Consider the following 14,461-nt stretch of genomic DNA (forward strand, 5'->3'; position numbering starts at 1 on the left):
AGTTTTGATCAAGAAAGGATGCTGTACTTTGTCAAATGCTTTTTCTGCATCTATTGAGAAGATCATATGATTCTTGTTCTTTCTTTTGTTAATGTATTGTATCACACTGATTGATTTGCGGATGTTGAACCAACCTTGCAGCCCAGGGATAAAACCCACTTGGTCGTGCTGAATAATCCTTTTAATGTACTGTTGGATCCTATTGGCTAGTATTTTGGTGAGAATTTTTGCATCCATGTTCATCAGGGATATTGGTCTGTAATTCTCCTTTTTGATGGGGTCTTTGTCTGGTTTTGGGATCAAGGTAATGCTGGCCTCATAAAATGAGTTGGGAAGTTTTCCTTCCATTTCTATTTTTTGGAACAGTTTCAGAAGAATAGGTATTAATTCTTCTTGAAATGTTTGGTAGAATTCCCCTGGGAAGCCATCGGGCCCTGGGCTTTTGTTTTTTGGGAGATTTTTGATGACTGCTTCAATTTCCTTAGTGGTTATAGGTCTGTTCAGGTTTTCTATTTCATCCTGGCTCAGTTTTGGTAGTTGGTACATCTCTAGAAATGCATCCATTTCTTCCAGGTTATTTAATTTGCTGGCATAGAGTTGCTCATAATATGTTCTTATAATTGTTTGTATTTCTTTGGTGTTGGTTGTGATCTCTCCTCTTTCATTCATGATTTTGTTAATGTGGGTCATTTCTCTTCTCTTTTTGATAAGTCTGGCCAGGGGTTTATCAATCTTGTTAATTCTTTCAAAGAACCAGCTCCTAGTTTCGTTGATCTGTTCTACTGCTCTTTTAGTTTCTATTTCATTGATTTCTGCTCTGATCTTGATTATTTCTCTTCTCCTGCTGGGTTTAGGCTTTATTTGCTGTTCTTTCTCCAGCTCCTTTAGGTGTAGGGTTAGGTTGTATACTTGAGACCTTTCTTGCTTCTTGAGAAAGGCTTGTATTGCTATATACTTTCCTCTTAGGACTGCCTTTGCTGCATCCCAAAGATTTTGAATAGTTGTGTTTTCATTTTCATTGGTTTCCATGTATTTTTTTAATTCTTCTTTAATTTCCTGGTTGACCCATTCGTTCTTCAGTAGGATGCTCTTTAGCCTCCATGTATTTGAGTTCTTTCTGACTTTTGTCTTGTGATTGAGCTCTAGTTTCAAAGCATTGTGGTCTGAAAATAGGCAGGGAATGATTCCAATCTTTTGGTACCGGTTGAGACCTGATTTATGACCTAGGATGTGATCTATTCTGGAGAATGTTCCATGGGCACTAGAGAAGAATGTGTATTCCGTTGCTTTGGGGTGGAATGTTCTGAATATGTCTGTAAAGTCCATTTGGTCCAGTGTGTCATTTAAAGTCTTTATTTCCTTGTTGATCTTTTGCTTAGATGATCTGTCCATTTCAGTGAGGGGGGTGTTAAAGTCCCCCATTATTATTGTATTGTTGTCGATGTGTTTCTTTGCTTTTGTTATTAATTGGCTTATATAATTGGCTGCTCCCATGTTAGGGGCATAGATATTTACAATTGTTAGATCTTCTTGTTGGATAGATCCTTTAAGTATGATATAGTGTCCTTTCTCATCTCTTATTACAGTCTTTGGTTTAAAATCTAATTTGTCTGATATAAGGATTGCCACCCCAGCTTTCTTTTGGTGTCCATTAGCATGGTAAATGGTTTTCCACCCCCTCACTTTCAATCTGGGGCTGTCTTTGGGTCGAAAATGAGTCTCTTGCAGACAGCATATTGATGGGTCTTGTTTTTTAATCCAGTCTGATAGCCTGTGTCTTTTGATTGGGGCATTGAGCCCATTTACATTCAGGGTAACTATTGAAAGATAGGAATTTAGTGCCATTGTATTGCCTGTAAGGTGACTGTTACCGTATGTTGTCTGTGTTCCTTTCTGGTCTATGTTGCTTTTGGGGTCTCTCTTTGCTTAGAGGACTCCTTTCAAGATTTCCTGTAGGGCTGGTTTTGTGTTTGCAAATTCCTTTAGTTTTTGTTTGTCCTGGAAGCTTTTTATCTCTCCTTCAATTTTCAATGACAGCCTAGCTGGATATAGTATTCTTGGCTGCATATTTTTCTCGTTTAGTGCTCTGAATATATCCTGCCAGTCCTTTCTGGCCTGCCAGGTCTCTGTGGATAGGTCTGTTGCCAATCTAATGTTTCTACCCTTGTAGGTTACATATCTCTTCTCCCGAGCTGCTTTCAGGATTTTCTCTTTGTCTATGAGACTCGTAAGTTTTACTATTAGATGTCGGGCTGTTGACCTATTTTTATTGATTTTGAGAGGGGTTCTCTGTGCTTCCTGGATTTTGATGCCTGTTTCCTTCCCCAAATTAGGGAAGTTCTCTGCTATAATTTGCTCCATTATACCTTCTGCCCCTCTCTCTCTTTCTTCTTCTTCTGGGATCCCAATTATTCTAATGTTGTTTCGTCTTATGGTATCGCTTATCTCTCGAATTCTGCCCTCGTGATCCAGTAGTTGTTTATCTCTCTTTTTCTCAGCTTCTTTATTTTCCATCATTTGGTCTTCTATATCACTGATTCTCTCTTCTGCCTCATTTATTCTAGCAGTTAGCGCCCCCATTTTTGATTGCACCTCATTAATAGCCTTTTTGATTTCTACTTGGTTGGATTTTAGTTCTTTTACTTCTCCAGAAAGGGTTTCTCTAATAACTTCCATATTTTTTTCAAGCCCAGCTAGTATCTTTAAAGTGATGATTCTGAACTCTAGATGTGACATTGTACTAATGTCCGTATTGAGTAGGTCCCTGGCAGTCGGTACTACCTCTTGTTCTTTTTGTTGAGGTGATTTTTTCCGTCTTGTCATTTTGTGCAGAGGAGAATAGATTAATGAGAGAACAAAATGCTAGCAGAGTAACAACGTCCCCAGAAAATATACTCTAAACAAATCAGAAAAAACCTGAAGCAGTGGGAAAAGAAAGGGAAAGAGAGAAAAAAGAAAAAGAAAAAAAAGAAAAAGATAAAGATAAAAACAAAAACAAACAAAACAAAACAACAACAAAAAAACCAGAATGTGATCAAATATGATCAGTGCCACACACTAGATTTGGGGTGTATTTTGGTCTGTTAGAAGAAAGTGCCTCCCAAAATTTTAAAGAAAGAAAAACTTATATATGTACAAAAATAAGGGTTGATATGATGAAGGGATAGAATATGACTCTAAAAATGAAAAATAAAAATGTTTTTTTTAAAAAAAAAAGGGATTGATAAGATGTTGGTTGAAAAAGGGAAAAAGAAAAATTCAAAAAGAATAAAAAAAGAAAAAAAGACAGTTAAAAAAAAATTAACTTTGAAAGACTACAGAATCATGGTAAAAAAGCCATGAATTCTATGTGCAGTAGTCCCCTAGAGCTGGAGTTCTGCCGTTCTCATTGATGGGTAAACTTGGTCTTGGCTGGCTGTTCTCGCTGATCTTCTGGGGAGGGGCCTGTTGCCGTGGTTTCCAAATATCTTTGCCGGAGGCGGAATTGCCCCGCCCTTGCCCCCTCCCAGCTAAGTAATCTGCTGGGGTTTGCTCTCCGGTGCTTTTGTTCCCTGCGAGCTTTCCGTACAGCTTTGGAGGCGGAGAGTGAAAATGGCGGCCTCCCAATCTCCGCCCCGGAGGAGCCGAGAACTCGGGGTCCCGCTTCTCAGTGAGCCCCCAGAGAAAAGCCGTCAGTCACTCCCGTCTCCCCGGTCTCCAGCCGCACTCCGTGCTCACCCGGCCTGTGACCGCGCGTTTCTCTCTCTGGCACCCGACCCCGGGTGGAGTCTCCAAACCCAGGAGATCCCTGCGGTGCACTCCCGCGCGGCTCCTCCCGGGGGAGGAAGGTGAGTCTCCCCGGATCTGCCGCTTGTTGGGTCCCTGCTGGAGGAGCAGTGGCCTGACTGTGCCCCGGATCACAGTTTATGGCAACCCCGAGCTGAGAGCCCGCGCCTGGGCTCCGCCTCTGCAGCCGGCTTCCCCGCTCCGATCCCTGGGAGCTCTGCCACACTCAGGCACCCCCAGTCTTTCTGTGACCCGTGGGTCCTGAGACCCCACTGTCCCGGAGGGTTCCACCCCCCGCTTAGCCACCAGAGTGACGTCCCTCAGTGGAGCAGACTTTTAAAAGTTCCGATTTTGTGCTCCGCGGCTCTATCACTTGCCAGAAGCGGCCGCCGGAGGCCCCTCCCCCGCCGTCTATCCTCCCGAATATCGCCTCGGATTCACTTCTCCGCATGTCCTACCTTCCAGAAAGTGGTCGCTTTTCTGATGAGAGAGTTGTTGCTCTTCTTTTCTTCGATCTCCTGTTGAGTTTGTAGGTGTTCAGAATGGTTTGATCCCTATCCAGCTGAATTCCTGAGAGGAGACGAAATTCAGGTCTCCTACTCCTCCGCCATCTTGCTCCGCCCCCCCTCACTGATAGCATTTTTAAATTCTTCCAGATCAGCTCCCATTTCTGCCCTTAAAGACTCTAGTCATTAATCATTTTCTCCAATCTAGCTATTGTCTTCATGACTGTTACCCTGAAGTCTATTTCTGACATCTTGCTTATTTCCATATGCATTTGTTCTGTGGCATAGGTCAGTCTCTAAGTCTTTCTTATTTAGGCGGTCCTTCCTCTTAGTCATTCTGTTGAGTGGTGGTTGAGGGAAGGTACAGAGTCCAAATTATTGACCACAACCCAAGCAAGATGCACCTGTTTTATAGGGACCTTAGTGTTGTCGGCCTCTTGTTCTCCCAGCCTGTCTTCTGGGGGAGAGGCCTGCCGCGCTGTTACTCAGGCAACCCTGTTAGGGCAGAGTTTCCCTGCCCCCTATGGGGGAGGGATGGGCTCAGTGACAACCGGTTTTCGAAGGATTTTGTTCTCTGGTGGCTTTCCCTGGCAGCTTTCTGTGTCTCTTCCGAGAGTCAGAGAAGAAGTGACCATATCCAAGCCTCTTTTTCAGAACAGAGAGATTGCAGTCTGTTCTTCAGTGAGCTCTCCAGGCCACAGTGTCTCTGTTTCTGTCTGTGCTGCTAAAACCACAGTGTCCTGGGTTGTGCACCCCAGAGTAGCACTCCCAGCCCTCACTTCCAGGTCCAGGCACGTCTCTGCCCTTTGTGCTTCTAAAACTGCAAGCTGCTCCCTGTTTGCACACATGCCCCTGAAGCTCCAAATTTAAGTCTGGGGGGCTACCCTAAGGTTCTTTCCCCGCCACTGTTGGTCTGCCAGTCTGTGCCTGGTCCCTAGGGTGAGAAGCTTTCAAGCTCCTTTGGTGCAGGATCCCAGAGGCTCCCTCCCCCTTCCATTTATGTTCTGATATGTGCCCAAGTAATTACAGCTCCCTGCCCCATACCTCAAAACCAACCACCAGGGATATTCTGTTTGTAGAGATCCAGATATATCTTCTTACATCTCAGGCTGATTTCATGGGTGTTCAGAGTGGTCTGGGAGATATCCAGCTCAATTCAGGGAACCAGTTGGAATAGGGTCCCCTACCCCTCCACCATCTTTGCCCTTCCCTCGAGTCCTCCATTTTTAAAATAAGCCATCAAAATGGCAATGACCAAACTTGCCAAGGGCCAGGCACTAGTATAAATATAATTGATATCATCATGGCAATAAATGTGAGTGTGGAAGTACAATGATCTCCATTTCAGAAATAAAGAATTGTCTTTAACTAACAGCATGCTTTCTGATCTCAGGTGTTCTGACATTAATTGTTTGACTAATAATTCCACTCTTATCTCTATTGAGGCTTTCCATTGATGTGTACACAGAGATCAGGTGTAAATGCCCCTTGGGGTTGTTGAAAACCCACAGCGTCTCCATCAGCTCTGTGAGTCTCTGTCAAGGCTTCTCAGTGTCTCCAAGTTTCTGTGACAGAAAGACCTGGTCTCCACAAATCAGTTTATTGGGACTTCTGGAAAGTCAGGAAGTCTGCAAATCTCATGTCCAGCTCTGTCCTGCAAGCGGTTCAGGGGAGCACCCAGGTTCTATGGTGAGGAGCACAGACCCAGACACCAGGCTCACTCTCACCTGCTGTGTGATCTTGCACACTCACACAACCCCTCTGTGCTGCAGTGTGTACCTCTCCACCTGTAAAATGGTGGTAAAATTGTTACCTACATCACAAGTCCAGGTGTATATGTGAAAAAAGGAAGATAATGGGTACTAAGTAATTGCCCTAGAAAAATCACAAAGTAAAAGAGCAGTTTCCTGAAAGATACCATGGTGACCAAACTCCCCCAGGATCCTCACAACTGCTCTAGGTCACTGCCGTCTTGAGGATACTACCTGGAAAATTTGTTATATACTCAGAGGATTTGCAAATAGGGCCCTCCCTCTACCGATTAAAATGGCCCAATCCTGACCCTGCAGCAGGAAGAGGAGACTTACTGGCAGGATTACCAGGTGTTCCCGTTCAGTGATGAGGACAGAACACAGACAACTCACTATGGAGTTTGGGCTTCACTGGGTTTTCCTTGTTGCTCTTTTAAAAGGTAATTCATGGTGAACAAGAGATGTGGAGTATGTAAGTGGATGTTAGTGAGAGAAACATTTGATGTGTGACAGTTTCCTGACCAGGATGTCTTGTGTCTGCAGGTGTCCAGTCTGAGGTGCAGCTGATGGAGTCTGGGGGAGAACTGGTGAAGCCTGGGGGGTCCCTGAGACTCTCCTGTGCAGCCTCTGGATTCACCTTCAGTAGCTACTACATGAGCTGGGTGCGCCTGGCTCCAGGCAAGGGGCTGCAGTGGGTCGCATGGATTAGCTATGATGCAAGTAGCACAAGCTACGCAGACTCTGTGAAGGGCCGATTCACCATCTCCAGAGACAACGGCAAGAACACGCTGTATCTGCAGATGAACAGCCTGAGAGACGAGGACACGGCCGTGTATTACTGTGTGAAGGACACAGTGAGGGAAAGTCAGTGTGAGACCAGACACAAATCTCCCTGCAGGAACACAGGAAAGGCTGTGTGGCAGGGGCGCTACAGGCACCAGGGGGCTCTCAGTATGTCAGGAGGCAATCAGGTCACCAAGGGGAGTTCAGGTCACCAGAGGGTGCTCAGGACACTAGGGGACACTCAGGACATCACAGACAATTAGATGAGACCTAGCAGCAGGTGCAGTGGGGGGGTGGATCTTCCTTTCGAGATCAGGGATTTCCTCTCTAGACTCTCAGCTGCACTCATGAATATAACACATTTTTTCATTCATCTCATTCATCTCTAATTTCTCTTATTCTCCATGCAGCCAAGCACGATAACGTTGTCTTCATGTAGATGAGATCTCACCAGTCACTGAGGAAATTCCATCATCAACTTCTATGTCCCATTTTCTTTCTCCACAAAAGGACATGCTGGGAATTCCCATCATCCATGAAAAGCGCCTCCACAGCCCAAGGTCTCTGCATGCTGAGTGCCTGTTGACTGTCCTCAAGAGGCACACACTGTCCCCACATGGATATGAGCATCTTCCCAGGACGTCTGCCCAACTGGGTCCTTGTCCTCCATGCTACAGTTTATCCTGTCTCATCATCCATGTGGGGGGACACAGGTGATCAGAAACTGCCCCTCTATAGGCATCTCTCCATCTCCTGGATGGAAAAGCAGCCCACCTGATGGGAGGGGCTCTCAGATTTCCCCATGAAACAGGTGGGATGACATGACAGAGAGGAAAACCCATCCTAGTCCTTCTCGGTCCTGTTCTGGGGGAAAAGTCCATGAGAACATCCTTGGGCTCTGTGTCTGAGATGTGTTTCCCAGCTTCCACACAGGGAATCCACATGAATCCTGAGATCCAGCTGGTAGAGCCCATATCCCTGCCCAACCTGTACTATCCTTCAAATATCCCACAGAAAACCACCCTGACTTCACTCTGTCCTGTTTCTAACTTCTCTCTCAACCTGTCCTGGACCCTGAGCCCCATGGGGCTGTAGCCTTCTCACTCTTTCCTGATCCCCACCAAGTGCCAGATGCAAGTGAGGCTCAATAATGAATGTCTACCATGATGGCAGAGCCCTAAAGTGGGGCAGAAAGGGGCATCTATGGCCCAAACTATGATCCAGAAGAAAAATAATATATCAACTACTGATGAGACATACTGACACTTCCTCTCATGTCCATGTTTTGTCCCATCAATTAGATCATGGTTTCCCTACAGAATTCATAAATAAATTCTGGGATGCTTGCTGTCTTGATTTTTCATGAAATGAGCACTGAACCCCAGACCTCAGAGGAGTCACAAGAAAGGCCCTTCCATTCAAAGTCCTTACATTCTTGTAAGGGGGTGTCCAAGGAGTGTCTGTGTGAAATTGATCCTCTGTCCCTGGGTTAAAACTGTGTATCTGTAGGTGGAGGATGGTCAGGCCCCCTCCTCCCCTGAGCATGAAGCTCCTTGGGATGGTCTTTCCCTAGAAGAGGGAAATCCAATGGGGGGCCTTCTGTCTGTTGGCAGATGTCCTGTGTGTGTATCTCAGACATTCCAGGAATGTGTAAGAACAATTACTAATCTAATGTATCTGCCTCCTGACTCTCCTTGGGTTGGGTTCTCTGGCCCAGGAGTACCTGGACGAGGAGTCCCAGTAATGTAGACCCTCACAAACTCTCTCACTTACCTGTGTCACCACGGAATTCTCTCTAACATCTATGGACTTTGGGTATTTTCCATCTTATTCTATTTTCCTAAATCTAGGCTCACAGTTTATTCTGTGCATAATCAGCAGGCTGCCCTCAGTTGTGTTACTTGTAAGCTATTTGTACATTTGGTTCTGCTTAAAAATACAACCATTGACAGAAAATGTGAGGCATTGTCTAATTGTAATGCCCTTCTTTCATTGATATGGTATGAATCATTTATTGAAAATATCTGAGGACTTACCACACATGTAAATCCATATATCATTAGATATATCTTGTCCAATCACTGTTGTACTCCAGAGACATGTAACACTTTGTGTCAACTTACTTAAGTAAAATAAAATAGTCTTTTCTGGAGCATCCAGGTGGGTCTTAATGTAATGCCAAGTGCTCTTATAAGAGGTAGCAGAGGGAGGTTAGGCCTCAGTAGAAGAAGTGAGTCATGTGACCACTGATGCTCGATGTTCTTCTGCTGTGAAGGTGGAGTAAGGAGTCTTGAGCCTGAAAATGCAAGAGGTGCAGCTCTAGAAACCAGGAGGAACACACTCAACCTCAGAGTTTCTGCAGGGGTGTAGCCCTGCCAGCACTGGAACTGCCACCTAGGGGACTTGATTTCCTGTAGACCTCCAGATGGTAGGAGAATAAACGTGTACCCCAGGGACAGGGACACTCGCAAGCTGGGGTCTGTGAGGAGGAGCCTCTGCAGGAACTCAGCACTGAAGAGGGGACTACATGGATGATGTGCTGATGTAGACTGAGCTTGAACCTGGGACACCTGTCAGCCCATGACTTGTGACCATGTGTTCAAGGCTGTCCTACCAGAATGTCATGGGTGTGGTGCTCAAACAGAGACTGGGACATAGAAATCCATCCTTGAATGTCATATGCCCTCTTTTCCTGAAGCACACTGTCAGTTTTGTCAAATAGGGGAAAGCCACAGATCTCCTTCTGGAGAGATCTAAAGACCTGCGATGTGACACCAATATTCCCAGATGATACCTCAACTGATATTCACTTCTTCAAGGACAATGAGGCACCAAATATCCACTCTGCAAAAAATTATAAATAGGAGGTGTTATTTTATGTAAATATTTTACCTGTGTCTTTATTTCTGTATATTTGGATTCTTCAAACCTTTCCCTAAAAGACTGGGATCCCCATGAGAACATGATTCTTGTTCCAAACTTCTGACACTTTGGTATGATGAAGGCAGGGGAATCCTTGTACTTCACATCTCCTTAGCCCATCACCACAGCTGCCTCCTCCCCAGGGTTTCTGACACACCCAAGATATGGGTTCTCCCACTGTGTTTCTCCCACAGTGATACATGTCCGTGTCCTCAGACCTCAGACTGCTCAGATCCCTGTAGGCTGTGCTAGTGGACATGTCTGCCATCACGGTGACTCTGCCATGGAACTTCAGTGCATAAATTGTGGCATCATCTTCAGGGTCAATTCATCCCAACCACTCAAGCCCTTGTTCTGGGGCCTGTCGCACCCAGTGCAGATAGTAGTCAGTGAATGTGTATCCAGATGCCTTACAGGAGACCTTCCTGGATGTGCCTGGCTTCCTCACTTCAGCCCCAGACTGTACCAGCCGGACCTGGGAGTGCACACCTGTGGAGAGGGAACAGGTGGGGATGATGTCATCCTTGACTGGCCTTTCTCTCCTCCTCAGCCCAGTGACTGGGAGTCCCTTACCTGTGGCCAGTGCCACCAAGAAGAGGATTCTCCAGCTCCAGTCCATGGTGAGAGGCTGTGTTCTCAGTGGCTTCTGTAGGGGAGCAGGTGAAGTTGCTGGGTGATGCTCTCAGGACACAGACATCCTCATACTTAACCCAGTGTACTTCATATCATTTGCATATTCATGAAACAGAGTATTTCATACTCAAAAACAGACCCATCAAGAGAGGAAGCAGATAGACATCACAGGGACTGTGCTCAATAGAACATTGAAGGCCCAAGTCCTAATCCTTGTTTGAGAACATGGGTACCCTGCCAGCTCCCTGAGCTGGCAGGAGACAGAGCTTCTCCCACTGAGGGAACAGAACCCACAAGAAATTCTCCTCATTTTGAACTAACCTTGGAAATATAGAGGGATCACATGAACCTTTTTGTGGCCCTGATATTTGAATGTCTTATTCCTGGATCAGTGTATCTCCAAAATGTTGCATCCAATGTGGTAATAAGCGCATTCTTGCCTCCATCTCTTTACACTTAAGATATCTAAAAGCTCTGGAATATCATCCTCTTTAATGTGCTTCTCATCACCTTGAGTTTGGTAAATGCTCCTGATAGAACAGGATATTTATGCACCCTTTAGCATTCCTTGTCCTACTCATATTTTAGACTGTTTCCTGGAAAAGGTGACCCCAACTTCTGAGAGGAAACATTTCCCCAGTCCCCTGTGCACCTGCTCCTGGGACAGTAGCCCTGTGCTGGTGGAGTCCTGAGCATCCCCTGCAGATCCAGCCCTGTAAGGGAGACCCTCTCTGCGCTCACAGGTATTTACTGCAGTGTCTCTACTCCAGTATTAAGTGGTGAAGGGAAGCAGAATATGCCACCACACATATGCCCCTGGAATTAAAGGTACTTGAGAAACAGCCCATGCAGACACCATGACCTCCTCAGTCCCTCTGAAAGCTGAAGATATGTCTCCCATGGGAAAGGCGCCCTCTCCATACCAGGAGGAGACGTCCTTAGTACCAGAAATAGGAACTAGACCCAGAAGACTGTTCAAACACACCTTACTTCTTTACTAACTTGTTAGTTTATGTTTCCAGAATGGAAGTGCCACATGTAAAAAGCCACAGTGGAGGGGATGCATCTGCTTTGGTTCGGATAAAATAACTCCTCACTAGAGCTTGATGTTGTGTGTAGAGGTTCTTTGTGGGTCTCCTTGAAGGCCAACAGTGCTGCTGGGGCCTGGAAGGATTCTGGTGACAGCAACCATGTCCCATCCTCCAGCCTGTACTCAGGGCCATGCACAATTGGACCATGCACAAAGTACACCAGCATAGGGGGGTTTGCGTCCCCCCAGACATGGGCTGGGCACTGGGTTTGTGCCCATCAAGAGGAGGTCTGAACAGTGCAGGGACTCTGGGCTTTGCTCGCTGCTACTGTTCAGATAGTGTGACAGCAGCAGGTGTGAGCCTGGTTCTGGGCCTGAGGACAGGCAAGAGCAGTCAACCCCTGACCATCCCTGGACTGTAGCTGGGAGAAGTGATGACCCCTGCCTGTGGGAGAGGTGACCCTGAGATTTGTAGGAGGGAGAGAAGCAACACCATGTCAGTTGACACTCTTCCAGGTTACCTGGTGGGCAGGGAAGCAGAGGGACAGAAGAGTGGTGTCAGCTCTCTGAGAGATACCTCTATTCCATAGGACAACTCGTCACTAGGACAGCTCTGGTTCTGTCCATTCATGGGGCTCTATTTTCTGGTCATCTCCTCCTGACACTTGCCCCCTGGATCTCAGACAGCACTTTAACCTAGATCTGTATTTCTGTCAGAGACCTCATAGATAATCCTGAATAAAGCAATAGACCAAGAGTAGGGAGAGGTACTGGTCAAGATGATAAGGGAATAGATCTGTGACCCAGGAAGGAGGGTCCAAGGCTTGGTCAGGAAACTGTAGGGACTCTGTCCCCAAGCTGGTGTCACTGTTACCCCTGAGCTTCCCTAAAAGCTCCTCCTTAGACAGGCCTGGGTCCTGTAGCCCCTCAGTGGTGACCCTGGTGTGCTGGTGCTGTGTGGCGAGGGACATTATATAGTCTAATGGTAAACCCCTGTGACTCAGAGGGACTGGGTGTGGATTGTGACCTTCACAGTTTGCTCCAGAGGTTACCTCTCATTCCTTAAGCACAAGACAACCCAATGAGAAAGCTGTGTCCTGTTGCAGGTGCAGAGTAGGGTGCAGGATTTCTAGCATCCTTGGCTTCCAAGATCTGCTGGAACATGAGGTCCAAGATCACATCTGAGGGGCTGTGGTCTACCTGTGAGGACAAGAACGTCTTATTGTCTGTGCCAGCTGGAATCTGTGGGTGTTCAGAGAATCAGGAAAATGACCTCCTTCTTTTGGTACACCTTATCACCTCAGGGCAAACTGTAAATGGGGGCTTGACATTGATAATTACATAAAGTACTTGCTAATATTAGAGAATAAAGAATGCCCAGAGAAGATGTGATGAATATGGAAGTGATAAAATATACACAGAAAGCGGGAAATAACTATAAATTATATCAGGAGTACTCTTTGGATTAAAAAAAAAGCAAACAAAACAAAATGAGCATGGTCATTTATAACCTTATGAGAATGTATCCTCTACCATATGTGTTGAAGTCTCATATGTGGGAGACAGAAGCAGAGGAGGGAGAGAGAAAGAGAGAATGTGCAACAGAGAAAAAGGATTTTTCTGTAATAAATTCATAATTCATAAAGTCTTCAGAACACATGGAGGGACCTGTCTGTAAGGACCACAGAAGACGGAGAAATCAAGGTGAAAAACCAAGATGCTCCAGACACCACCTGTTAGCCCATGTCCAGCTTCCCTCCCATCCCCCTCCTTCCCATGAGGAATTGGGGTCTGTATGGTGGTTGGGCTAATCCTGGTGCTAGGACTCCCAAAGGAGCCTATGTAGTAGGGGCTCCATGTCTCAGGTTGTGTGGGAAGGGAACACCAGATCTTCCCTTCCCAACTCAGATAAATGTGTTCTTCCCTAGAATCATCTGTGCTATGGATTTTAGGTGTTATTTTCTTATTTAAATTCAATTAGCCAATATATAGTACATCATTAGACTCAGATGTAGTGTTCAACAATTTATCAGTGGCACATAAGCATTTCTGATCCATGGATGGAACTAGAGGGTATTATGCTAAGTGAAATAAGTCAATCAAAGAAAGACAATTATATGGTTTCACTCATATGTGGAATATAAGAAATTGTGCAGAGGATCGTAGGGGAAGGGAGGGAAAACAGAATGGGAGTCATGAGACAGGGAGACAAACCATGGCATACTCTTTTTTTTTTTTTAAGATTTTATTTATTTGAGACAGAGAGAATGAGAGAGAGAGAGCACATGAGAGGGGAGAGGGTCAGAGAGAGAAGCAGGCTCCCCGCTGAGCAGGGAGCCCGATGCGGGACTCGATCCCGGGACTCCAGGATCGTGACCTGAGCCGAAGGCAGTCGCTTAACCAACTGAGCCACCCAGGCGCCCCTTTGGCATACTCTTAATTATAGGAAACAAATTGAGGGTTATGGAAGGGAGAAGGTTTGGGGGATGGGGTACCTGAGTGATGGGCATTAAGAAGGGCACGTGATGTGATAAGCACAGGGTGTTGTATGCAACTGATAAATTATTGAACACTGCATCTGAAACTAATGATGTACTGTGTTGGCTAATTGAATTTAAATAAAATTTTTTTTAAAAAGGAAAGAATAGGGGCGCCTGGGTGGTTCAGTTGGTTAGGTGACTGCCTTCGGCTCAGGTCATGATCCTGGAGTCCCAGGATTGAGTCCCACATCGGGCTCCCTGCTCAGCAGGGAGTCTGCTTCTCCCTCTGACCCTCCTCCCTCTCATGCTCTCTGTCTCTCATTCTCTCTCTTGCAAATAAATAAAAATCTTTAAAAAAAAAAAAAAGGAAAGAATATCCACATAACACCCAATCCCTCAGTCCTGCTCTCCACATGGATGAGCTTGTTTCCTTATGTAAGTGTTGGAGTATAGTTCCTAACACCCCCTTGTGTAGATGGAGACTGGGGATTGTATTCATTGCCATCATTTCCAGGACCCATATCTAATTTGAGGGAGAGAATGACCCGAACCAGTCAAGCAGTCAGGGTCTGGACTCTGGACCACTGCCTT

At 45.8% G+C, this 14,461-nt stretch overlaps 2 gene segments (V, D, J or C); one reads left to right on the forward strand and one right to left on the reverse strand.

Moving 5' to 3' along the window:
* Positions 1-7,244, forward strand: part of LOC110580954 — a 20,202-nt gene extending 12,958 nt beyond the window's left edge. The window contains 2 exon segments of the V gene segment in view: positions 6,566-6,886; positions 7,216-7,244. Coding sequence covers positions 6,566-6,886; positions 7,216-7,244 — 350 coding nt within the window.
* A 1,684-nt stretch (positions 7,245-8,928) lies between these two features.
* LOC123325695 lies at positions 8,929-10,346 on the reverse strand. The segment is given in 3 exon segments: positions 8,929-9,101; positions 9,920-10,216; positions 10,301-10,346. Coding segments are annotated over 3 exon segments (516 nt in total).
* Positions 10,347-14,461: the final 4,115 nt, after the last annotated feature.

The sequence above is a fragment of the Neomonachus schauinslandi genome, chromosome 9 (genome assembly GCF_002201575.2).
Source record: "Neomonachus schauinslandi chromosome 9, ASM220157v2, whole genome shotgun sequence".
Taxonomy (NCBI): domain Eukaryota; kingdom Metazoa; phylum Chordata; class Mammalia; order Carnivora; family Phocidae; genus Neomonachus; species Neomonachus schauinslandi.